At 45.6% G+C, this 25,717-nt stretch overlaps 2 protein-coding genes across 2 annotated transcripts; one reads left to right on the top strand and one right to left on the bottom strand.

Moving 5' to 3' along the window:
- Window positions 1-6,056, top strand: gmpr (guanosine monophosphate reductase). The gene is made up of 9 exons (XM_062409993.1): window positions 1-303; window positions 2,655-2,774; window positions 3,382-3,465; window positions 3,546-3,719; window positions 3,796-3,877; window positions 4,355-4,461; window positions 4,799-4,841; window positions 4,943-5,102; window positions 5,225-6,056. Exons 1-9 carry the CDS (start codon window positions 217-219, stop codon window positions 5,403-5,405), a joined length of 1,038 nt encoding a protein of 345 aa, XP_062265977.1. The 5' UTR covers window positions 1-216; the 3' UTR covers window positions 5,406-6,056.
- Window positions 6,057-7,524: 1,468 nt separating this feature from the next.
- On the bottom strand, window positions 7,525-25,017 carry LOC133972664 (mucin-2-like). The gene is made up of 29 exons (XM_062410225.1): window positions 25,009-25,017; window positions 24,448-24,493; window positions 24,062-24,138; window positions 23,230-23,281; window positions 22,722-22,803; window positions 22,316-22,446; window positions 21,668-22,199; window positions 21,239-21,363; window positions 20,335-20,869; window positions 19,906-20,030; window positions 19,002-19,536; window positions 18,573-18,697; window positions 17,674-18,205; window positions 17,245-17,369; window positions 16,344-16,878; window positions 15,915-16,039; window positions 15,011-15,545; window positions 14,582-14,703; window positions 13,680-14,214; window positions 13,252-13,376; window positions 12,350-12,884; window positions 11,921-12,042; window positions 11,017-11,551; window positions 10,588-10,712; window positions 9,686-10,220; window positions 9,258-9,382; window positions 8,556-8,984; window positions 8,292-8,435; window positions 7,525-7,747 (listed from the first exon to the last, which is right to left on the bottom strand). The coding sequence occupies exons 1-29, from the start codon at window positions 25,015-25,017 to the stop codon at window positions 7,572-7,574; spliced, it is 7,734 nt and encodes a 2,577-aa protein (XP_062266209.1). The 3' UTR covers window positions 7,525-7,571.
- Between the last annotated feature and the right edge of the window lie 700 nt (window positions 25,018-25,717).

Consider the following 25,717-nt stretch of genomic DNA (forward strand, 5'->3'; position numbering starts at 1 on the left):
AGCCATGGGGGCCGGGGCTGGGCTGGGCCCCCTCTTGCTATAAATACGCTGGCCGTCTGGAGGTTCGGGTTTGGTGGCTTGTGCTCAGGACCGGCGACTTCCACCACTGCTGCTGCTGCTACTGCTGCTGTTCTTCTTCTCAGGGGAGCATCTTCATTCTCCTCCTCCTCCTCCTCATCCTCCTCATCGTGGTCATCCGTGTTCTGGGCATCCAAGATGCCGCGAGTGGACTCAGACCTCAAGCTGGACTTCAAGGATGTCCTGTTCAGACCCAAGAGGAGCAGCCTGAAGAGTCGCTCAGAGGTCGGTGCAGTTATACTCATCATAATGTTATCAAGTGTTACAGCTTCATCAAACTGGAGATCAGGACCCTTCTCATGGGGCAGCTGTTCTCAGGAAGCACAGTTTCTGTGTTGGGTGATGTAATAGAGATGTGTTGACTGTTTATAAATGGAGGAGGCAGCATTCTGGGGCCTTCTTACCCGTCGGCTACTCTCATATCACCATTGATGAGGTGGTGACTGAGTAGAGCTGAGGACTGTGACTCAGTGTAATTTAATATCTCTTCATTGTCTTGTACGGAGGCCAGGGTGTGTGCACCACGTTCTAAAAGCCTACAGCCTGACTGTAACAGTGGGGTGACCTTCTCAAAGGACAGAAAACAACACGAGTCGGTGTCAGAGCAATAAGTGACTGAGAAGAAAGTGAAATGACAAAAGAAAAAGTGGAAGAGCAGAGGTGGAAAGGAAGATTTGACCAGAAAACATTTCTCTCAGTTGTTGACATTGGAGGCCGGTTGAAGAGGCCTCGCTGTGTCTGACACCCAATGATTCAGGGACAAAAACAATCCTTCCCTCATTCGTCCTCCTCATAGCTTCCTCCAACTTAGATCGGTGTCACTCGATCAGGAGCTTGGTGCCGACCCAAGATCACCAGATCACCAGATCACTAGATCACTAGATCCCGGGTGGAAGGTGGGAGCTTGGCACGCAACATGAGACGCCGGGCGCTTCTGAGTAGACGTGTTTAAAAATAGTAACGCGCGTGGTCAGTCAGAGCACATTCCATACACAACTCTGATATCAGGGATGACTGACACGCACACCACAGCTCAGAGAACAGCAGCTACTCCAGGATGGAGAGTAAATACCATCTCTATACATCTCAGCTCATCCTCTCCATCTCATACGGCGCATTGAGCTCATTGCAGCATGTCGGTGCTGCAGCCAAATGAAACGACTCTGGAAGCTTCTGTCGACACCGTGACGGCTGCTGTGTGAATGATGGCAGCGTTTAAGAGGAGCAGAAATCCTCCTGTCGACTCTGAGCTCAGACAGCCGACAGTGACAGAGTTGTTTATAGGAGAGGAGACGGGTGTCGGAACATCACGGACGATAAAGAGCATCAGGACCACCAACACAGAGCTGCTGTCACACAACTGATGCACAGACACGTTTTCTTGCAGATGAGCACACGTCTAATGCAAATTACAAAGCAAATGATGGAACTCATTTGACATGCTTCCTTTTTAAATGGATGACATGCGGAGGTCTGACACCTGATGAATGTCCTTTGGCATCTGCTTCAATCTGAATCATATGTCGCATGACTGGTCAAAATCCTGCTGAGTCAGCCGCCCGGGAGAGAAGAGGCCCTGCATTGATTCTCTGCATCGAGAAGATGGATGAGCGTGGCCTGGACGCTCCTCCCTCTCATCCTCCCTCTCAACACTTTCCTCTGTCTCTTATCATTGAAGCCTCGTTTTGACTGTGGTCGTTGACGGGGATGTTTCATCCACTTGAGGCTAACTTCCGTTTTGTCCCGGCCACAAAATGGCCAGAAGTGCTGCATCATGTCCTGTCTGCTACCTGGGAAGGTTATAAACTGTGCTATTTCTATAGATGAAAGAGTTTTGCCTGTAAAATGGCTCATGTCTATTCAACTAAAACACCCAGCACCCCCAAAAACTGTTGAATGTAACTGTAGAATATGTGACATTAGTTTTAGCCACTTTTTCACTTTCCCTGGAGCTAATATGTATTTGTTATTATAACTTGAAATAGTGATTCTCAGAGCATTCTAATACGCCATGTTCTCTCCTCATATCATTTAATTGTGTATCAGTTGGAAGAAAAGTCGAGAACTGTTAAAAGGTCATCGTACTGACTGATTCAATTTGTTAGAAGAGGATTGTGTGAATCTGTATTTCGTCTTTGTGAGTTGCACTAAAGCTGTAACATCTGCAAACTGCAGCCAACAGTCCTGTCCTTTCAACTCATTGGGATAATATTTATTCACAGAGGCAGGACTCATAGCTATGATTTGCATCACGGCTGCGGACACATACTTTCCCTGTAAAAGGAGCAGCCAGTGTGACACAGTGAGCTCTGCTTGGTTCACGTAGCCGATCATGTTACAGGCAGCGACACGGGCCGAGCGGAGCACTGAATGATTCAGTGCGTCCCCCATTATGACAACGCAGGGTCAGCACATGGGTCACTTGAGCTGGTTTCCCCCCCTTCTAAGAAAATCTGCAGCATCCCTGAGTCAGCAAGATAAATAATCCATCAGTCACATTGAAAAAAGAGAATACATGATAAGCGAAAGAAGAAAAGGTTTATAAAAACATGTGTTTTTATTCTCTTCGCCTGCAGGTGGACCTTCAGAGGACCTACACATTCCGCAACTCCAAGCAGACGTACACCGGCATCCCTGTCATCGCCGCCAACATGGACACCACAGGGACGTTTGAGATGGCGCAGGTCCTCAGCCAAGTGAGTTAATGGGTAGAAATAAAATAAACAACAGCATCATTGTGTTGTTGTATAAAAACACTATAGACTAAGTAGCAGGGGGAAATTAGCTTTTAATAAATTAATTGATAGGTCGACCAACAGAAAATTACCCGTCAACTATTTAGATATTCTCGAAACCTTTCATACTACTTTTAATTTCCTGTTGTGTTTCTAATAATTATTAATGTTGGTGACATCTCCTTGATAAATGGGTGGAGGTTTCCATCTCTGATTTGTCAGTCAACAGGTTTATGTAATAAACTACTGGACCAATAACCACACAACTTGCTAGAAGGAAGCTGCATGGATCAGAGATGAACTGACTGTTGAGCTCTACTGAGTGCCAGTCTAGTAAATGAATCTGGAATCTTCTCTCAAAAAACTTTTCCCCTCCATAGGGTTTGTAGTGTGTGTGTCCCTGACAACACTGCAAACCAACCAATAAAGAAATGGACGGGGGTGAAAACACACCCTCCTAGGCGGAGTTAAGAAACCATGGTGCCATATTATAGGAGGAAATATCACAAATAGTTACGGGGGGGATTTCTACTGTATTTAATATTGTATATTCTCTGTCTCTCTGCAGCACACCCTCTTCACAACCATTCACAAACACTACTCCGTAGAGGAATGGAAAGACTTTGCTGCTGCTCATCCAGAATGCATGGAGGTGCGAGTCGCCCACGTCTCTACAGGAACAGGAGGGTGCACATTTTATTCATACGGATCTCTTTCCACTGTTCCTCACAGCATTTAGCTGCCAGCTCCGGGAGCAGCAACGCAGACCTGGAGAAGCTGTGTGCCATCGTGGAAGCCGTCCCCACCCTCAAGTACATCTGTCTGGACGTGGCCAACGGCTACTCCGAGTACTTTGTGGAGTTTGTGAAGACGGTCAGAGGGAAGTTCCCCAAACACACCATCATGGTAAGAGAGAGGCCGGCGGTGCTGGTGTCCGATTAGAGCTGCGTGCTGAGCTGTAACGTCCTCTGTGCCTCTGCAGGCCGGTAACGTGGTCACAGGGGAGATGGTGGAGGAGCTCATCCTCTCCGGGGCCGACATCATCAAAGTGGGCATCGGGCCAGGTGGGTGCATCTGATCATAGTCTGAGGAGTGGGTCCACACAGAAATACACACACACACACACACACACACACACCTAGGGTCAATCTAGAGTGTCTCCAACAATCTGACCCCAATCTGGGTGGAAGCCGGGGAAAACCAATGTAGACACTGGGTCAACAGGCAAACTCCACACAGAAAGGCTCCGGCCAAACTGGGATTAGGACCGGTAACCTCTTCACTTGGTGCTGCCCCTCCTGGTGTTTTCTCTTTTTAATTTATAGTCTCCAGGTGCCTCTTACGGCACATGTAGCATATCTATGCATTATAGAGTAACTGAGTCCATGCTCCACTCTCAGGGGGAGAGGTACAGCTCTCAGGCTGCTACAGAGAGACTGGAGCACTGGTTTGATTTTGAGGTACTGTACGTACAGTACATATTATTATTATTATTATAGATAGTGGTCTGAAGATTGACTTTTCCAATGTGTGTGTTGCAGGTTCTGTGTGCACGACGAGGATCAAGACCGGAGTGGGTTACCCACAGCTCAGTGCTGTCATCGAGTGTGCAGACTCAGCCCATGGACTGAAAGGACACATCATCTCTGTAAGTACAAAAACAAAGTATTATTGTAGAGTATATATTATAAGCACTCTATACTTAAAGCTTCTTATTCTGCTGGTGGGCACCAGTCACCTGTCAAAAATATCAACTATGGTCGAGTCAGGTAAAGATAGTGAAATAATAAACTAATATTAACCTAATCCATAGATTAGATAAATATAAGAGCCTCAGCTTTTAAGAGAATATGTTTATCTACTGAAATCACAGTAAGTGATTATTTAGATTCTCATGGTGATAAATATAATACTAGGATGTGGCCACTAGGGGGGGCCTCAGTCTGTCTGGTTGAGCCCATGTTACTAATTTGTTCTCTGTGCAGGATGGAGGCTGCAGTTGCCCCGGTGACGTCGCCAAAGCCTTTGGTGAGACTTGTGGTTTTTGTAGTTTCTTCTCATGTCACAGATTCACAGTTATGATCTACAGAATCTAACCAGCACCACGTCCCTCTGCCTCCGCTCCTCAGGTGCCGGGGCCGACTTTGTGATGATGGGGGGAATGCTCGCAGGCCACGACCAGTGCAACGGGGAGGTCATCGAGAAGAACGGCAAGAAGTACAAACTCTTCTACGGCATGAGCTCCGACACGGCCATGAAGAAGTACGTGGGCGGGGTCGCTGAGTACAGGTGAGACACTGGTGGCTGGAGACGCTGCGAGTTTCTGATTCATCCTGATGATTCAACAAAGACTTGTACTCACTGGGCCTGAGTTCTGTGTGTGTGTCTCCCTCCTTCTCCTTCTCCTTCAGGGCATCTGAGGGGAGGACGGTGGAGGTGCCGTACAGGGGAGACGTGGAGAACACCATCCGTGACGTGCTGGGGGGCCTGCGCTCCACCTGCACCTACGTGGGCGCCGCCAAGCTGAAGGAGCTCAGCAGGAGAACCACCTTCATCCGTGTCACACAACAGTCAAGCCACATGTTCACTTAGCGGATTGTAGACACACACACACACATATATACAAAGGCTGCGCAATATGCAATGTACATGTGGTATGCAGAGTTCAAATGTGCAATATTAGGACAATGGTGTAACATTCAGGCGGAGAAACACACACACACACACACACACACACACACACACACACACACACACACACACAATGACCTGACCCGTGTCTCTCAGGATATCTGCTGTCATGAATGTTATTTTCCTGCAGGTTGACTTGAAACTTTCTCCCAGAGGCATCATCTCCCTTAAACCTACAGCGAGTGCGTTTACATGCTTACAGACATAATGTGCTATTGATTTCATTTCTGAATGGGTCATGTTCAAATGTCATGTTTCAGTTATAACAGCCTAGAGACATGAAACCCTCCACTGAGACATGTGTACCTCTGATATCTTTCTAAAGACTCTTCTAACCTGAGCATTTCTACAGTAACAGCATATCAAGGATGGGAACTAACACTTTGCATGTAAACACACTCGGCAGCAGGAGTCTGATACGTCTCCGGAGAACGTTCGGTTTGAAGGAATGTTTCAATCAATGTGTGCAAGATCCCAGAGACGCCGCCCTTTAATTGTCACTGGAGAAATCATGTTGCAATAAAGTGCATGCAGGGCCCTCTGCTGATTTCACCTCTCGTGTTGATCATTACGTGGAGCTTCTCCGAGCTCTGCAAATCATTTTCACCACCACATTCGACTTTCTTTATGTGTCTTTTTATGTGTGCATGCTTGTGTCGTGATGATTCTTCTGAGTAAGAGGAACCTGAAGATGAGCAACTATTTCACACATTCAGTATATTTCAGATGGTTTATGCTGCTAAAGAGTCTCATCTGAGCCACCTGCATTGATTTCTCTACATTTAAACCAACATGTAAATAAGAAAGAAGGTTCATAGAAAGATCATGAAAAACAAAAGGTCCAAGTAAACGCTGTAACATAAGAAAAATGGAGGAGATAAAAGCAAATGATCAGCAGATGTGTTTGAACATAAACATATTGTGTGGGGAACATGAAGAAAGTTACATCACATATGAAGTGTGGTATCTGGATTGATTTGTGTATATATATACAAATCATATATACAAATGATTTGTATATATATAGGTTCAGTGAGTGTTTAACTTCTTGTCACAGAGAAACAATTGATGCAATTTGACAAACATGAACTGAATCAATATTTGTGAATAAAGATAACAACTCCAGTAAAAAATGAAAATAGAAAAAACCTTCATGGGAAATAAAGTGGAACAAACATCTGCTTACCTCTGTCTAATGAGACACAACAAAACAACTTCTTCTGATCAGCAGTGGTAGACAACTGTTTTGTATCTGTAAACATAAGTGACTTGTTTCAGGAGTAAACAAACCAAACCCCTTAAGAACACACATGCACACACACACTGTCGGAGAGAACTCATATCCTGAAGCATTAGCGTTTAACCTTCACTGAGAAGTTTCTGTCGTATTTAACTGTAAAGTGAATATTTCAGGGTTTTGGTTCTAATCTTCAGTTCTGGAAAATACCTGTCAAACAATTATATACAGTCATATTTAACAATGTAATGTTATTGATTGGACATTAAATAAATCATTGCCAATTAATTGAATCATCAGTCAACCAATAAGTCATTGGTCATGTTCACAGTGGGTGTGTTTTGGGCAATCTGGTGGTCATGTGACCATATTATGAGGGACAACACTCAAACATGTCATAGCTTCATAAACACACAACCTAGATACACACATACAAAAGATCGCACAAATAAGAAATATATGAGGCGACAAGCTGTTAAGACACTTTCAACGACTCTGTGCTGTTTGCCTGTTTGGGCTTCGACGACTGAACAGACCAAACGAGTAGAACCTGTGTCAATGATCCTGAGGCGACGGCAGCTCATCGCTCAGCTGCTTCTCCTGGTCTGATCACACAGGTCTTCTGACGATGCTACGACAACTTCCAACACAACACAACTGTCTCAGTTCATCACACACAGACACACTGAGTCATATCCCCTATAAGCACCAAACCATGGAAAGAACAAATCATGAGAACAAGCTTTTTTTTAAATACTTTTTATTGTATTTAATGTTTTTGCTAAATAAAAGGAAGAATAAGAGTCATGTCCCCCGGGGGTCTCCCATCTTCAATCAGGTTGGGACTCCGCCTCCCGCAGCCAGGTGAAGAAGGCCGTGACGGTCTTGAGGGCCACACCATTGCCCAGCTGATCGGCCAGTTCTTTGGCCGCCCCCGACTTGCAGTACGTGTCCTTGGAGCTGACGTCCTTGTCATACATGCAATGGAAGAAAATCCGGAGGAGGTCTGGAGAACAAATACATGTCAGTTACTGTTTCAGCTGAAACGAAACAGAAATAAATCCCATGCTCTCTGAAGTGAGACCAATTTCTAATCTTATCAATTCAATTAATGCGATGTGTATCTAGATAGGAAACTATAAATATATGGTTTAAAAATAACTGAAGATGGCATTGTGTTTTGCAAAAGTGAATTGGAGTCGGAGTGATGTTCCTCAAATTACCAAATCAAGTTAATGTCAGTGGAGAACAAATTTGAGATTCAAAGTTTTAATCCAAATTGATCCAAATGTCCTTAAAGTGCTTAAAAAATAAACGGAAATCTGAAAATCTACAATGCCATATAACAAGGCAAAGTTCTTCTGCTGATGAGAATCATGTGACAAGAAGCAAAGCTCCAGAGAAGCTACTAAATGGACCTTGTAGTGACATTGATCTGTTCCACTGGTTTGATCATAACTGAGAACTTGTTGCACAGTTTATTCTCAAGAAAAGAAGAAAAAGGATCATGTGTGAGTTTCATTTGGAGTGAACTCTGATGCAGAACTTACCCGGAGGCTGATCGAGGGCGACGATCAGCGCCTGAAGTTCCCGAAGAGCTTTCATCTGCCGCTCCCTCTCTGAGTAACGGTACTCGAGTGTTACAGGCATTCTCCTCTGAAGGAGGGCCGCGTGCACCCGACAGGTGGTGTTTTCTGCACAGTGAAGCAGGAGGCAGAGTAAATTAATTCGCTCGGCAGAAAGTACATATTGTAATCAGCGGTGTGATTTGAGCAGAGCAGAGTAGTGTCTGCTCCGGCTGGTGGAGAGCTTACCTTTCACTGCTGCCTTGCACACAGCCGCCATCAACTCCCTCAGGTAGGGAGACGAGCTCTTCTGAGTTTCCAGAGTTCTCTTCGCGTCCAAATCCTCGGTGGCTGCTACAGACAAGGCAGCCAGAGTTCTTGGGGCATCCAAGAGAGGCTTGTCTGTGCTGGGAGGCCGAGGTGGTGCCACAGAGGGTTCCTGCTCCTCGGCTGAGGACAAGTTACAAGTGGCTGAGTCCCTGTCTGAGGGACATTCACCTGAATTGGCCGCTGCAAGTGGGAGATTGACACGTGTGCTGAGAGTGGCGGGGAGGTGAAGCTCAGGTTCATATGCGAGAGGAGTGGGCTGAACTTCCAGTCTCTCCACGGGGGCTTCAGGCTGCATGAGCCCAGGGGAGGAAGACCTCTCACCAACTGGCTGCACTTTTGGCACATCATCTGGAAGAAGGAAAAGTACAGATGAATACATGTCTTCAGAATTCAATCAGCAGAGAGTGAATGTGTCAGTATTATCGTCCAAGCCTCCTAGTTAATGGAGATATGGGCTTTCCAAGTTGATTATTTAGGGGTACTCTGACTTTGACTGGTCATATCTCCTTTAACATTAGAAATAAACAACCACAGTCACAGCAGTGTGATGAATGGCAGAGAGTAAATGTGTCAGTATTATCGTCCTGTCTGTCCGGTGTTGGGCAGTGAGCTGCGTCTCACCAGAGTCTGAGACGCTGCTGCTGAGCTCCGGCTCAGGTTGGTCCTCGTTGACCGCTGATGACGTTGCAGAGATCATCTGCTTGTTGTTGCGCTTCCTCTGCTTTCTGCGCTTTTTGGCTGTGCTGCTAAAACAAATAAAAAAAGAGTCAGGAAGGATGTCCGTATAAATGAGAAACTGTGAATATCAAGCTTTTCCCTCAATTTGGAACATATTGCAAATTTTTATCACTGACTTAAACAGAAGTGAAACAAAACCCTAATAACAAATCTAATTTCTTTTTAAGTCAATGGAAACTAGTTAATCAGAGTTAAAATATCCTGCTAACAGGAGAGATAAATATCAGAATCACAGAGACACTCTCCTCATGTTTCAGAGAAACCTAACACCAGCAGGATCCTTAAAATCAGACAGTGTTGTCATCTCATACCTTTCCAGAGTTCTCTTCGGGTCCAAGTCTGGGAGCAGTGCAGGAACGGCAACCTGTGGCCTCATGTCAGGAGGCACAGTGTCAGTGGAGGCTTCAGGACTAGAGGCCTGGGGCTGAGCGAGTGCAGCAGGGGGCATGAGTGAAGGCTCATGGGACACTGTCTGCAGCTCAGTCCTTGACTCTGCAAGGCCGTTCAAATCCTCGGGGGCTGCTAGAGACAAGGCAGCCAGAGTTGTTGGGGCGTCCAAGAGAGGCTCGTCTGCGCTGGGAGGCCAAGGTGGTGCCACAGAGGGTTCCTGCTCCTCGGCTGAGGACAAGTTACAAGTGACTGACTCCCTGTGTGAGGGACATTCACCTGAATTAGTCGCTGCAAGTGGGAGATTGACACGTGTGCCGAACGGGGCGGGGAGGTGAAGCTCAGGTTCACTTGTGGTAGGAGTGGGCTGAGCTTCCAGTCTCTCCACGGGGGCTTCAGGCTGCATGAGCCCAGGTGAGGAAGACCTCTCACCAACTGGCTGCACTTTTGGCACATCATCTGAAGGAAGGAAAAGTACAGATGAAAACATGTCTTCAGAATTCAATCAGCAAAAGGTAATATTTGTATCACAAACTACACTTAACAGTTCTTCACATATAAGTAATGTAATAAAAAATATAAATCTGTTTACAAGCTGAGCCATGTTGGGACTGTGACAGTTTCAAGTTCAACAAGCCTCCTAGTTAATGGAGATATGGGCTTTCCAAGTTTATTATTTAGGGGTACTCTGACTTTGACTGGTCATATCTCCTTTAACATGAGAAATAAACAACCACAGTCACAGCAGTGTGATGAATGGCAGAGAGTGAATGTGTCAGTATTATCGTCCTGTCTGTCCGGTGTTGGGCAGTGAGCTGCGTCTCACCAGAGTCTGAGACGCTGCTGCTGAGCTCCGGCTCAGGTTGGTCCTCGTTGACCGCTGATGATGTTGCAGAGATCATCTGCTTGTTGTTGCGCTTCCTGCCCTTTCCGCGCTTTTTGGCTGTGCTGCTAAAACAAATAAACAAAGAGTCAGGAAGGATGTCAGTATAAATGAGAAACAATGAATATCAAGCTTTTCCCTCAATTTGGAACCTTCAGCAAATTATTATCACTGACCTAAACAGAAGTGAAACAAAACCCTAATAACAAATCTAATTTATTTTTAAGTCAATGGAAACTAGTTAATCAGAGTTATAAATATCCTGCTAACAGGAGAGATAAATATCAGAGTCACAGAGACAATCTCCTCATGTTTCAGAGAAACCTAACACCAACAGGATCCTTAAAATCAGACTGTGTTGTCATCTCATACCTTTCCAGAGTTCTCTTCGGGTCCAAGTCTGGGAGCAGTGCAGGAACGGCAACCTGTGGCCTCATGTCAGGAGGCAAAGTTTCAGTGGAGGCTTCAGGACTAGAGGCCTGGGGCTGAGCGAGCGCAGCAGGGGGCATGAGTGAGGGCTCATGGGACGCTGTCTCCAGCTCAGTCCTTGACTCTGCAAGGCCGTTCAAATCCTCGGGGGCTGCTACAGACAAGGCAGCCAGAGTTGTTGGAGCGTCCAAGAGAGGCTCGTCTGTGCTGGGAGGCCGAGGTGGTGCCACAGAGGGTTCCTGCTCCTCGGCTGAGGACAAGTTACAAGTGACTGACTCCCTGTCTGAGGGACATTCACCTGAATTAGTCGCTGCAAGTGGGAGATTGACACGTGTGCTGAACGGGGCGGGGAGGGGAAGCTCAGGTTCACTTGTGGTAGGAGTGGGCTGAGCTTCCAGTCTCTCCACGGGGGCTTCAGGCTGCACGAGCCCAGGGGAGGAAGACCTCTCACCAACTGGCTGCACTTTTGGCACATCATCTGGAAGAAGGAAAAGTACAGATGAATACATGTCTTCAGAATTCAATCAGCCGAGCTAATATTTGTATCACCAACTACACTTAACAGTTCTTCACATATAAGTAATGTAATAAAAAAATATATAAATCTGTTTACAAGCTGTGAAATGTTGTGACTGTGACAGTTTCAAGTTCAACAAGCCTCCTAGTTAATGGAGATATGGGCTTTCCAAGTTTATTATTCAGGGGTACTCTGACTTTGACTGGTCATATCTCCTTTAACATGAGAAATAAACAACCACAGTCACAGCAGTTTGATGAATGGCAGAGAGTGAATGTGTCAGTATTATCGTCCTGTCTGTCCGGTGTTGGGCAGTGAGCTGCGTCTCACCAGAGTCTGAGACGCTGCTGCTGAGCTCCGGCTCAGGTTGGTCCTCGTTGACCGCTGATGACGTTGCAGAGATCATCTGCTTGTTGTTGCGCTTCCTCTGCTTTCTGCGCTTTTTGGCTGTGCTGCTAAAACAAATAAACAAAGAGTCAGGGAGGATGTCCGTATAAATGAGAAACTGTGAATATCAAGCTTTTCCCTCAATTTGGAACCTACAGCAAATTATTATCACTGACCTAAACAGAAGTGAAACAAAACCCTAATAACAAATCTAATTTATTTTTAAGTCAATGGAAACTAGTTAATCAGAGTTATAAATATCCTGCTAACAGGAGAGATAAATATCAGAATCACAGAGACACTCTCCTCATGTTTCAGAGAAACCTAACACCAGCAGGATCCTTAAAATCAGACAGTGTTGTCATCTCATACCTTTCCAGAGTTCTCTTCGGGTCCAAGTCTGGGAGCAGTGCTGGAACGGCAACCTGTGGCCTCATGTCAGGAGTCACAGTTTCAGTGGAGGCTTCAGGACTAGAGGCCTGGGGCTGAGCGAGTGCAGCAGGGGGCATGAGTGAGGGCTCATGGGACGCTGTCTCCAGCTCAGTCCTTGACTCTGCAAGGCCGTTCAAATCCTCGGGGGTTGCTAGAGACAAGGCAGCCAGAGGTGTTGGAGCGTCCAAGAGAGGCTCGTCTGTGCTGGGAGGCCGAGGTGGTGCCACAGAGGGTTCCTGCTCCTCGGCTGAGGACAAGTTACAAGTGGCTGACTCCCTGTCTGAGGGACATTCACCTGAATTGGCTGCTGCAAGTGGGAGATTGACACGTTTGCTGAACGTGGCGGGAAGGGGAAGCTCCGGTTCACTTGTGGTAGGAGTGGGCTGAGCTTCCAGTCTCTCCACGGGGGCTTCAGGCTGCATGAGCCCAGGTGAGGAAGACCTCTCACCAACTGGCTGCACTTTTGGCACATCATCTGGAAGAAGGAAAAGTACAGATGAATACATGTCTTCAGAATTCAATCAGCAAAAGGTAATATTTGTATCACAAACTACACTTAACAGTTCTTCACATATAAGTAATGTAATAAAATATATAAATCTGTTTACAAGCTGAGACATGTTGGGACTGTGACAGTTTCAAGTTCAACAAGCCTCCAAGTTAATGGAGATATGGGCTTTCCAAGTTTATTATTTAGGGGTACTCTGACTTTGACTGGTCATATCTCCTTTAACATGAGAAATAAACAACCACAGTCACAGCAGTGTGATGAACGGCAGAGAGTGAATGTGTCAGTATTATCGTCCTGTCTGTCCGGTGTTGGGCAGTGAGCTGCGTCTCACCAGAGTCTGAGACGCTGCTGCTGAGCTCCGGCTCAGGTTGGTCCTCGTTGACCGCTGATGACGTTGCAGAGATCATCTGCTTGTTGTTGCGCTTCCTCTGCTTTTTGCGCTTTTTGGCTGTGCTGCTAAAACAAATAAACAAAGAGTCAGGAAGGATGTCCGTATAAATGAGAAACTGTGAATATCAAGCTTTTCCCTCAATTTGGAACATATTGCAAATTTTTATCACTGACTTAAACAGAAGTGAAACAAAACCCTAATAACAAATCTAATTTCTTTTTAAGTCAATGGAAACTAGTTAATCAGAGTTAAAATATCCTGCTAACAGGAGAGATAAATATCAGAATCACAGAGACACTCTCCTCATGTTTCAGAGAAACCTAACACCAACAGGATCCTTAAAATCAGACAGTGTTGTCATCTCATACCTTTCCAGAGTTCTCTTCGGGTCCAAGTCTGGGAGCAGTGCAGGAACGGCAACCTGTGGCCTCATGTCAGGAGGCACAGTTTCAGTGGAGGCTTCAGGACTAGAGGCCTGGGGCTGAGCGAGTGCAGCAGGGGGCATGAGTGAAGGCTCATGGGACACTGTCTGCAGCTCAGTCCTTGACTCTGCAAGGCCGTTCAAATCCTCGGGGGCTGCTAGAGACAAGGCAGCCAGAGTTGTTGGGGCGTCCAAGAGAGGCTCGTCTGTGCTGGGAGGCCGAGGTGGTGCCACAGAGGGTTCCTGCTCCTCGGCTGAGGACAAGTTACAAGTGACTGACTCCCTGTCTGAGGGACATTCACCTGAATTAGCCGCTGCAAGTGGGAGATTGAAACGTGTGCTGAGTGTGGCGGGGAGGGGAAGCTCAGGTTCACTTGTGGTAGGAGTGGGCTGAGCTTCCAGTCTCTCCACGGGGGCTTCAGGCTGCATGAGCCCAGGGGAGGAAGACCTCTCACCAACTGGCTGCACTTTTGGCACATCATCTGGAAGAAGGAAAAGTACAGATGAAAACATGTCTTCAGAATTCAATCAGCAAAAGGTAATATTTGTATCACCAACTACACTTAACAGTTCTTCACATATAAGTAATGTAATAAAATATATAAATCTGTTTACAAGCTGAGACATGTTGTGACTGTGACAGTTTCAAGTTCAACAAGCCTCCTAGTTAATGGAGATATGGGCTTTCCAAGTTTATTATTTAGGGGTACTCTGACTTTGACTGGTCATATCTCCTTTAACATTAGAAATAAACAACCACAGTCACAGCAGTGTGATGAATGGCAGAGAGTGAATGTGTCAGTATTATCGTCCTGTCTGTCCGGTGTTGGGCAGTGAGCTGCGTCTCACCAGAGTCTGAGACGCTGCTGCTGAGCTCCGGCTCAGGTTGGTCCTCGTTGACCGCTGATGACGTTGCAGAGATCATCTGCTTGTTGTTGCGCTTCCTCTGCTTTCTGCGCTTTTTGGCTGTGCTGCTAAAACAAATAAACAAAGAGTCAGGAAGGATGTCCGTATAAATGAGAAACTGTGAATATCAAGCTTTTCCCTCAATTTGGAACATATTGCAAATTATTATCACTGACCTAAACAGAAGTGAAACAAAACCCTAATAACAAAGCTAATTCATTTTTAAGTCAATAGAAACTAGTTAATCAGAGTTATAAATATCCTGCTAACAGGAGAGATAAATATCAGAATCACAGAGACACTCTCCTCATGTTTCAGAGAAACCTAACACCAACAGGATCCTTAAAATCAGACAGTGTTGTCATCTCATACCTTTCCAGAGTTCTCTTCGGGTCCAAGTCTGGGAGCAGTGCAGGAACAGCAACCTGTGGCCTCATGTCAGGAGGCACAGTTTCAGTGGAGGCTTCAAGACTAGAGGCCTGGGGCTGAGCGAGTGCAGCAGGGGGCATGAGTGAGGGCTCATGGGACGCTGTCTCCAGCTCAGTCCTTGACTCTGCAAGGCCGTTCAAATCCTCGGGGGCTGCTAGAGACAAGGCAGCCAGAGTTGTTGGAGCGTCCAAGAGAGGCTCGTCTGTGCTGGGAGGCCGAGGTGGTACCACAGAGGGTTCCTGCTCCTCGGCTGAGGACAAGTTACAAGTGACTGACTCCCTGTGTGAGGGACATTCACCTGAACTGGCCGCTGCAAGTGGGAGATTGACACGTGTGCTGAACGTGGCGGGGAGGTGAAGCTCAGGTTCACTTGTGGTAGGAGTGGGCTGAGCTTCCAGTCTCTCCACGGGGGCTTCAGGCTGCACGAGCCCAGGTGAGGAAGACCTCTCACCAACTGGCTGCACTTTTGGCACATCATCTGGAAGAAGGAAAAGTACAGATGAATACATGTCTTCAGAATTCAATCAGCCGAGCTAATATTTGTATCACCAACTACACTTAACAGTTCTTCACATATAAGTAATGTAATAAAAAAATATATAAATCTGTTTACAAGCTGTGAAATGTTGTGACTGTGACAGTTTCAAGTTCAACAAGCCTCCTAGTTAATGGAGATATGGGCTTTCCAAGTTTATTATTTAGGGGTACTCTGACTTTGACTGGTCATATCTCCTTTAACATGAGAAATAAACAACCACAGTCACAGCAGTGTGATGAATGGCAGAGAGTGAATGTGTCAGTATTATCGTCCTGTCTGTCCGGTGTTGGGCAGTGAGCTGCGTCTCACCAGAGTCTGAGACGCTGCTGCTGAGCTCCGGCTCAGGTTGGTCCTCGTTGACCGCTGATGACGTTGCAGAGATCATCTGCTTGTTGTTGCGCTTCCTCTGCTTTCTGCGCTTTTTGGCTGTGCTGCTAAAACAAATAAACAAAGAGTCAGGAAGGATGTCCGTATAAATGAGAAACTGTGAATATCAAGCTTTTCCCTCAATTTGGAACCTACAGCAAATTATTATCACTGACCTAAACAGAAGTGAAACAAAACCCTAATAACAAATCTAATTTATTTTTAATTCAATGGAAACTAGTTAATCAGAGTTATAAATATCCTGCTAACAGGAGAGATAAATATCAGAATCACAGAGACACTCTCCTCATGTTTCAGAGAATCCTAACACCAGCAGGATCCTTAAAATCAGACAGTGTTGTCATCGCATACCTTTCCAGAGTTCTCTTCGGGTCCAAGTCTGGGAGCAGTGCAGGAACGGCAACCTGTGGCCTCATGTCAGGAGGCACAGTTTCAGTGGAGGCTTCAAGACTAGAGGCCTGGGGCTGAGCGAGTGCAGCAGGGGGCATGAGTGAGGGCTCATGGGACGCTGTCTCCAGCTCAGTCCTTGACTCTGCAAGGCCGTTCAAATCCTCGGGGGTTGCTAGAGACAAGGCAGCCAGAGGTGTTGGAGCGTCCAAGAGAGGCTCGTCTGTGCTGGGAGGCCGAGGTGGTGCCACAGAGGGTTCCTGCTCCTCGGCTGAGGACAAGTTACAAGTGACTGACTCCCTGTCTGAGGGACATTCACCTGAATTAGCCGCTGCAAGTTGGAGATTGACACGTGTGCTGAACGTGGCGGGAAGGGGAAGCTCCGGTTCACTTGTGGTAGGAGTGGGCTGAGCTTCCAGTCTCTCCACGGGGGCTTCAGGCTGCATGAGCCCAGGTGAGGAAGACCTCTCACCAACTGGCTGCACTTTTGGCACATCATCTGGAAGAAGGAAAAGTACAGATGAATACTTGTGTTAAGAATTCAATCAGCCGAGCTAATATTTGTATCACCAACTACACTTAACAGTTCTTCACATATAAGTAATGTAATAAAATATATAAATCTGTTTACAAGCTGAGACATGTTGTGACTGTGACAGTTTCAAGTTCAACAAGCCTCCTAGTTAATGGAGATATGGGCTTTCCAAGTTTATTATTTAGGGGTACTCTGACTTTGACTGGTCATATCTCCTTTAACATGAGAAATAAACAACCACAGTCACAGCAGTGTGATGAATGGCAGAGAGTGAATGTGTCAGTATTATCGTCCTGTCTGTCCGGTGTTGGGCAGTGAGCTGCGTCTCACCAGAGTCTGAGACGCTGCTGCTGAGCTCCGGCTCAGGTTGGTCCTCGTTGACCGCTGATGACGTTGCAGAGATCATCTGCTTGTTGTTGTGCTTCCTCTGCTTTCTGCGCTTTTTGGCTGTGCTGCTAAAACAAATAAACAAAGAGTCAGGAAGGATGTCCGTATAAATGAGAAACTGTGAATATCAAGCTTTTCCCTCAATTTGGAACATATTGCAAATTATTATCACTGACCTAAACAGAAGTGAAACAAAACCCTAATAACAAAGCTAACTCATTTTTAAGTCAATGGAAACTAGTTAATCAGAGTTATAAATATCCTGCTAACAGGAGAGATAAATATCTGATTCACAGAGACACTCTCCTCATGTTTCAGAGAAACCTAACAACAGCAGGATCCTTAAAATCAGACAGTGTTGTCATCTCATACCTTTCCAGAGTTCTCTTCGGGTCCAAGTCTGGGAGCAGTGCAGGAACGGCAACCTGTGGCCTCATGTCAGGAGGCACAGTTTCAGTGGAGGCTTCAGGACTAGAGGCCTGGGGCTGGAGTGCAGCAGGGGGCATGAGTGAAGGCTCATGGGACGCTGTCTCCAGCTCAGTCCTTGACTCTGCAAGGCCGTTCAAATCCTCTGGGGCTGCTACAGACAAGGCAGCCAGAGTTTTTGGGGCGTCCAAGAGAGGCTCGTCTGTGCTGGGAGGCCGAGGTGGTGCCACAGAGGGTTCCTGCTCCTCGGCTGAGGACAAGTTACAAGTGACTGACTCCCTGTGTGAGGGACATTCACCTGAATTAGTCGCTGCAAGTGGGAGATTGAAACGTGTGCTGAACGGGGCGGGGAGGTGAAGCTCAGGTTCACTTGTGGTAGGAGTTGGCTGAGCTTCCAGTCTCTCCACGGGGGCTTCAGGCTGCATGAGCCCAGGTGAGGAAGACCTCTCACCAACTGGCTGCACTTTTGGCACATCATCTGGAAGAAGGAAAAGTACAGATGAAAACATGTCTTCAGAATTCAATCAGCAAAAGGTAATATTTGTATCACCAACTACACTTAACAGTTCTTCACATATAAGTAATGTAATAAAAAATATAAATCTGTTTACAAGCTGAGCCATGTTGGGACTGTGACAGTTTCAAGTTCAACGAGCCTCCTAGTTAATGGAGATATTGGCTTTCCAAGTTTATTATTTAGGGGTACTCTGACTTTGACTGGTCATATCTCCTTTAACATGAGAAATAAACAACCACAGTCACAGCAGTGTGATGAATGGCAGAGAGTGAATGTGTCAGTATTATCGTCCTGTCTGTCCGGTGTTGGGCAGTGAGCTGCGTCTCACCAGAGTCTGAGACGCTGCTGCTGAGCTCCGGCTCAGGTTGGTCCTCGTTGACCGCTGATGACGTTGCAGAGATCATCTGCTTGTTGTTGCGCTTCCTGCCGTTTCTGCGCTTTTTGGCTGTGCTGCTAAAACAAATAAACAAAGAGTCAGGAAGGATGTCAGTATAAATGAGAAACTGTGAATATCAAGCTTTTCCCTCAATTTGGAACATATTGCAAATTATTATCACTGACCTAAACAGAAGTGAAACAAAACCCTAATAACAAAGCTAATTCATTTTTAAGTCAATAGAAACTAGTTAATCAGAGTTATAAATATCCTGCTAACAGGAGAGATAAATATCAGAATCACAGAGACACTCTCCTCATGTTTCAGAGAAACCTAACACCAACAGGATCCTTAAAATCAGACAGTGTTGTCATCTCATACCTTTCCAGAGTTCTCTTCGGGTCCAAGTCTGGGAGCAGTGCAGGAACAGCAACCTGTGGCCTCATGTCAGGAGGCACAGTTTCAGTGGAGGCTTCAGGACCAGAGGCCTGGGGCTGAGCGAGTGCAGCAGGGGGCATGAGTGAGGGCTCATGGGACGCTGTCTCCAGCTCAGTCCTTGACTCTGCAAGGCCGTTCAAATCCTCGGGGGCTGCTAGAGACAAGGCAGCCAGAGTTGTTGGAGCGTCCAAGAGAGGCTCGTCTGTGCTGGGAGGCCGAGGTGGTGCCACAGAGGGTTCCTGCTCCTCGGCTGAGGACAAGTTACAAGTGACTGACTCCCTGTGTGAGGGACATTCACCTGAACTGGCCGCTGCAAGTGGGAGATTGACACGTGTGCTGAACGTGGCGGGGAGGGGAAGCTCAGGTTCACTTGTGGTAGGAGTGGGCTGAGCTTCCAGTCTCTCCACGGGGGCTTCAGGCTGCACGGGCCCAGGTGAGGAAGACCTCTCACCAACTGGCTGCACTTTTGGCACATCATCTGGAAGAAGGAAAAGTACAGATGAATACATGTCTTCAGAATTCAATCAGCCGAGCTAATATTTGTATCACCAACTACACTTAACAGTTCTTCACATATAAGTAATGTAATAAAAAAATATATAAATCTGTTTACAAGCTGTGAAATGTTGTGACTGTGACAGTTTCAAGTTCAACAAGCCTCCTAGTTAATGGAGATATGGGCTTTCCAAGTTTATTATTTAGGGGTACTCTGACTTTGACTGGTCATATCTCCTTTAACATGAGAAATAAACAACCACAGTCACAGCAGTGTGATGAATGGCAGAGAGTGAATGTGTCAGTATTATCGTCCTGTCTGTCCGGTGTTGGGCAGTGAGCTGCCTCTCACCAGAGTCTGAGACGCTGCTGCTGAGCTCCGGCTCAGGTTGGTCCTCGTTGACCGCTGATGACGTTGCAGAGATCATCTGCTTGTTGTTGCGCTTCCTCTGCTTTCTGCGCTTTTTGGCTGTGCTGCTAAAACAAATAAACAAAGAGTCAGGAAGGATGTCCGTATAAATGAGAAACTGTGAATATCAAGCTTTTCCCTCAATTTGGAACCTACAGCAAATTATTATCACTGACCTAAACAGAAGTGAAACAAAACCCTAATAACAAATCTAATTTATTTTTAATTCAATGGAAACTAGTTAATCAGAGTTATAAATATCCTGCTAACAGGAGAGATAAATATCAGAATCACAGAGACACTCTCCTCATGTTTCAGAGAATCCTAACACCAGCAGGATCCTTAAAATCAGACAGTGTTGTCATCTCATACCTTTCCAGAGTTCTCTTCGGGTCCAAGTCTGGGAGCAGTGCAGGAACGGCAACCTGTGGCCTCATGTCAGGAGGCACAGTTTCAGTGGAGGCTTCAGGACTAGAGGCCTGGGGCTGAGCGAGTGCAGCAGGGGGCATGAGTGAGGGCTCATGGGACGCTGTCTCCAGCTCAGTCCTTGACTCTGCAAGGCCGTTCAAATCCTCGGGGGCTGCTAGAGACAAGGCAGCCAGAGGTGTTGGAGCGTCCAAGAGAGGCTCGTCTGTGCTGGGAGGCCGAGGTGGTGCCACAGAGGGTTCCTGCTCCTCGGCTGAGGACAAGTTACAAGTGACTGACTCCCTGTCTGAGGGACATTCACCTGAATTAGCCGCTGCAAGTTGGAGATTGACACGTGTGCTGAACGTGGCGGGAAGGGGAAGCTCCGGTTCACTTGTGGTAGGAGTGGGCTGAGCTTCCAGTCTCTCCACGGGGGCTTCAGGCTGCATGAGCCCAGGTGAGGAAGACCTCTCACCAACTGGCTGCACTTTTGGCACATCATCTGGAAGAAGGAAAAGTACAGATGAATACATGTCTTCAGAATTCAATCAGCCGAGCTAATATTTGTATCACCAACTACACTTAACAGTTCTTCACATATAAGTAATGTAATAAAAAAATATATAAATCTGTTTACAAGCTGTGAAATGTTGTGACTGTGACAGTTTCAAGTTCAACAAGCCTCCTAGTTAATGGAGATATGGGCTTTCCAAGTTTATTATTTAGGGGTACTCTGACTTTGACTGGTCATATCTCCTTTAACATGAGAAATAAACAACCACAGTCACAGCAGTGTGATGAATGGCAGAGAGTGAATGTGTCAGTATTATCGTCCTGTCTGTCCGGTGTTGGGCAGTGAGCTGCGTCTCACCAGAGTCTGAGACGCTGCTGCTGAGCTCCGGCTCAGGTTGGTCCTCGTTGACCGCTGATGACGTTGCAGAGATCATCTGCTTGTTGTTGCGCTTCCTCTGCTTTCTGCGCTTTTTGGCTGTGCTGCTAAAACAAATTAACAAAGAGTCAGGAAGGATGTCAGTATAAATGAGAAACTGTGAATATCAAGCTTTTCACCCAATTTGGAACCTACAGCAAATTATTATCACTGACCTAAACAGAAGTGAAACAAAACCCTAATAACAAAACTAATTTATTTTTAATTCAATGGAAACTAGTTAATCAGAGTTATAAATATTCTGCCAACAGGAGAGATAAATATCAGAATCACAGAGACACTCTCCTCATGTTTCAGAGAAACCTAACACCAACAGGATCCTTAAAATCAGACAGTGTTGTCATATCATACCTTTCCAGAGTTCTCTTCGGGTCCAAGTCTGGGAGCAGTGCAGGAACGGCAACCTGTGGCCTCATGTCAGGAGGCACAGTTTCAGTGGAGGCTTCAGGACTAGAGGCCTGGGGCTGGAGCGCAGCAGGGGGCATGAGTGAAGGCTCATGGGACGCTGTCTCCAGCTCAGTCCTTGACTCTGCAAGGCCGTTCAAATCCTCTGGGGCTGCTACAGACAAGGCAGCCAGAGTTGTTGGGGCGTCCAAGAGAGGCTCGTCTGTGCTGGGAGGCCGATGTGGTGCCACAGAGGGTTCTTGCTCCTCGGCTGAGGACAAGTTACAAGTGACTGACTCCCTGTCTGAGGGACATTCACCTGAATTGGCCGCTGCAAGTGGGAGATTGAAACGTGTGCTGAACGGGGCGCGGAGGGGAAGCTCCGGTTCACTTGTGGTAGGAGTGGGCTGAGCTTCCTGTCTCTCCACGGGGGCTTCAGGCTGCATGAGCCCAGGTGAGGAAGACCTCTCACCAACTGGCTGCACTTTTGGCACATCATCTGGAAGAAGGAAAAGTACAGATGAATACATGTCTTCAGAATTCAATCAGCAGAGAGTGAATGTGTCAGTATTATAATCCTGTCTGTCCGGTGTTGGGCAGTGAGCTGCGTCTCACCAGAGTCTGAGACGCTGCTGCTGAGCTCAGGTTGGTCCTCGTTGACTGCTGATGACGGTGATGGTGTCTCAGTGATCCGCCGCTTATCGGTGCGCTTCCTCTGCTTTCTGCGCTTTTTGGCTGTGCTGCTACTACGAATAAACAAAGAGTCAGGAAGGATGTCAGTATAAATGAGAAACTGTGAATATCAAGCTTTTCACTCAATGGAACCTACTGCTAATATCTATCACTGACCTAAACAGAAGTGAAACAAAACCAATTTATTTTTAAGTCAATGGAAACTAGTTAATCAGAGTTATAAATATCCTGCTAACAGGAGAGATAAATATCAGAATCAAAGAAACACTTTCAGAGAAACCTAACACCAACAGGATCCTTAAAATCAGACAGCTTTGTCATCTCATACCTTTCCCGAGTGGTGGAGGATGGGGGTGAGGGGCTGGACTGCAGCACTGTGAAGCGGTTGAGGCACGCTGTGAGTGATAGTTCTGTTCCAGAGATGAAAGGTTATAAGAGAGATAAGTGAAAAATAACGATTGTGGATGATCAGAGTCATGGTTCAGTCATTTAGAGGAAGATGCTTCACCTGACTCCATATACAGGATATGCTGTAAGTTACTGTTTAATATCAGGGTTTCATTAATTTAAATTAAAACCTTTTTAAGAACATAATGAAGGAAATTCTCGTAAAATGTAATAGATATGAAAGACTATCAGACTCCAGGATTTCTAACAGGCTTAATATCTTGGATGATCAGCGACAACGACAGCTAAACAGAGCGGAACAGTCGAAACATTGTGAAGTGTGTGACACCCTGTCATCAAAAACTCCAAACAGCTACAAGACAGCAGGTCATGTAGTGTGAACTGCACAGTGATCCGACAGCTTTAAAAGTCATGTGGTGTGACCTCACCTGAGTCACTGTCCGTGGCATATCCACTGCAGGTGTTCTTGTCCATTTGAGGCTGCAGAAAGAGAAGTGATTATGATCAATTGTCACATTTCCAGCAATAAAAACGACAGATGACAATAGTAGAAAATATGAAAGGAAAAGTCTAAAAGTTTACACTGAAATCTACAGGTAAAGATTTCCACTCTTCCGTGTTCTCAAAATGTCCAGCAGAGGGAGAACTATGCTTCGAGGTTCTACCGAGACTGAGTTTTCAAAACAGCCTCCAGATTCAGCACAAAACATGAGCCTCACAACTTTTCATATTGACTGTGCTCAGTTTCTACTCAGAGGTCACTGCTGATTTCACAAAATCTACTATATTCAACTTCTCTTGTTTCGATAAATTTTTACAATATTAAACTCATTATACAAATCATTATTATACTGTTGAATTGATTTACTCTGAGTTGAGGTCGTGCAATCGTGGGCGTGAGGAAGAAGCATGAAGACATTTAGTGACATTTCAAATCTCTCAGATCAAACTATCATTAATCGAAATTTCAGCTAAAGTAATTTAAATGTTTGAATTCTGTAGCCAATTCTTCTGGTTTTAACCGGAGGTCACGTCTGACAACGGGTTAAGTTTCCATGGAACACGACCGGTTACCACATGGTTATTGTTTGTCATTGTTTTGTGATTCCAATGTAGAAATATGAGCAAATCAAGTATGTACAGAAAGTAGGTAGCAGCTTCACGATTTGTACAATCCTCACAGAATCAGAATCAGAATGGAAGGTAAGAAAAAGGTAGAATGATAAGATCTGCGTCGAAGCCTCGGACAGCTCGTCTCACCTTGGAGAACTTTGGCCTCTTGCTGCGGTCGATGGTGTTCGAGGTCCCCTCTCCCTCTGCGTACTGATCCTTAAGATCTGTGGAGACACACCCACACAAAAAAACAAAACAACAAACAAAAAGGGAAATACAGGTTTAAAATTAATTCACAGGAAAATACAGTGGAGTCAAACGGCTGTGAAAGTGGCATGCTGCGTTACAAGATGAAATATTATAGCTCAGCTAGCAGATGGGAGGGAGTGAGGGGGCTCCCATGTCTGCTGTTGGGTACTATAGCATCTCTGCAGTCTATAGGGACAGGAGGTCTACAGCCTGGCTTCCTGAGTCACTATAGCTGTGCCGATGTGATTCTAAGCCTTAAAGAGGATTTAGACTGCAGGACTGACCTGGCTGTCTCTTGGCCCTGGAATACACTACACGCTGAAGGTTTCTCTGAAAAAAAATGAACAGAACCACAATGACTTCAAACCTGAACCAGACAGATTATGTGGTGTTAAACAGATTTCTTTGATCTTTATCTTGGACAGAGCAGAGAATTTAGGAGCATGAATGGGTTTTATCAAACAGTGCTAGATACATTTTAGCATAAACAGAGGAATCAGTCAATCACAGAGAAATATTCGAGGAATTCATTAAAGATCAATAGTTATCACGTCTTCCTCGATTATTAAATATTCATTAAATATTCATTAAATAGATATTTCCAGAATATCCAGTATGATGTTCCTGGTCATCAATCAGATTGGTGAAATAAATCTCTGTGGTAAAATCCATCTTACTTTGAAGAATTTGAAGGTTGGACTCTTTACAATTGTGCAAAATGAAAGAAACCACTCACCAATCTTCAATTGAGTAGAGTGACATTAATTATCAGAAAAGTCTGAATATGTAATTTCTATATATGCCCACTGATTTGTGGATTTCAGTTTGTGTATATCTGGTCTTACCTGGCTCATGATGATCTTTCTGATTGGTGGTCACCGTATTTGACAAAAAGATGCTGTATAAGTCTAATCAATCTTCTCGCCTGACTACTGTGAAGATAGTGAGGAGAGTGATGGTTTGTTAGTTACTACTGGAGCACCTTGTCCTCTCACCTTTAATAGCAGATTTTTGCCTTTAAATTTAAATGCAGATTTTTGCCTTTACAAAATAGAGTTCAACAAAGGAAAAGGACTGTAATGACATAGAGTCCTTTTCATACATAGGAAAATGACTTTAATGACATAGAGTCCTTTTCATACATAGGAAAATGACTTTAATGACATAGACATCACACAGGAGCAACAATCTGCCTATAAACTTAAAAAAAACCCTGATCTGACGTTTATCATGATAATTCTTGATATATCAAAGAGCCCTTGGACAATGTTTAGAATTCCAAATTGTCAATAAGTGACAAACACAACAGGTTTAAAACAAGACTTCCTGCATGAGTGAATACACTGACTCAAGACTGGTTAGTCTTGCTCTCTTGATTAGAAGGAACCAATCAATATCAGGTGTAATTAAACATAGAATGTTGGAAAATATCATATTTGGATACGTCTTACTAGGCATGTTGCGATATGATGATGATGGTGAAAGAACAGAAGCAGGAGGGAATTTACAGTTGGGTAAATTACCTGAATATGGGTCGGTCGAGGGCCTGTAGCA

The sequence above is a fragment of the Platichthys flesus genome, chromosome 17 (assembly GCF_949316205.1).
Source record: "Platichthys flesus chromosome 17, fPlaFle2.1, whole genome shotgun sequence".
NCBI classification, from domain to species: domain Eukaryota; kingdom Metazoa; phylum Chordata; class Actinopteri; order Pleuronectiformes; family Pleuronectidae; genus Platichthys; species Platichthys flesus.

Bases quoted from the DNA above. Each gene is read 5' to 3' on its own strand.
- gmpr (XM_062409993.1), top strand. From the start codon at position 217: ATGCCGCGAGTGGACTCAGACCTCAAGCTGGACTTCAAGGATGTCCTG. The intron at 3,466-3,545 runs GTGCGAGTCGCC...TGTTCCTCACAG, and splicing joins CTCATCCAGAATGCATGGAG to CATTTAGCTGCCAGCTCCGG. The intron at 3,878-4,354 runs GTGGGTGCATCT...TGTGTGTTGCAG, and splicing joins CAAAGTGGGCATCGGGCCAG to GTTCTGTGTGCACGACGAGG.
- LOC133972664 (XM_062410225.1), bottom strand. The intron at 16,040-16,343 runs GTATGCGATGAC...TATTTGTTTTAG, and splicing joins CCGAAGAGAACTCTGGAAAG to CAGCACAGCCAAAAAGCGCA. The intron at 10,713-11,016 runs GTATGAGATGAC...TATTTGTTTTAG, and splicing joins CCGAAGAGAACTCTGGAAAG to CAGCACAGCCAAAAAGCGCG.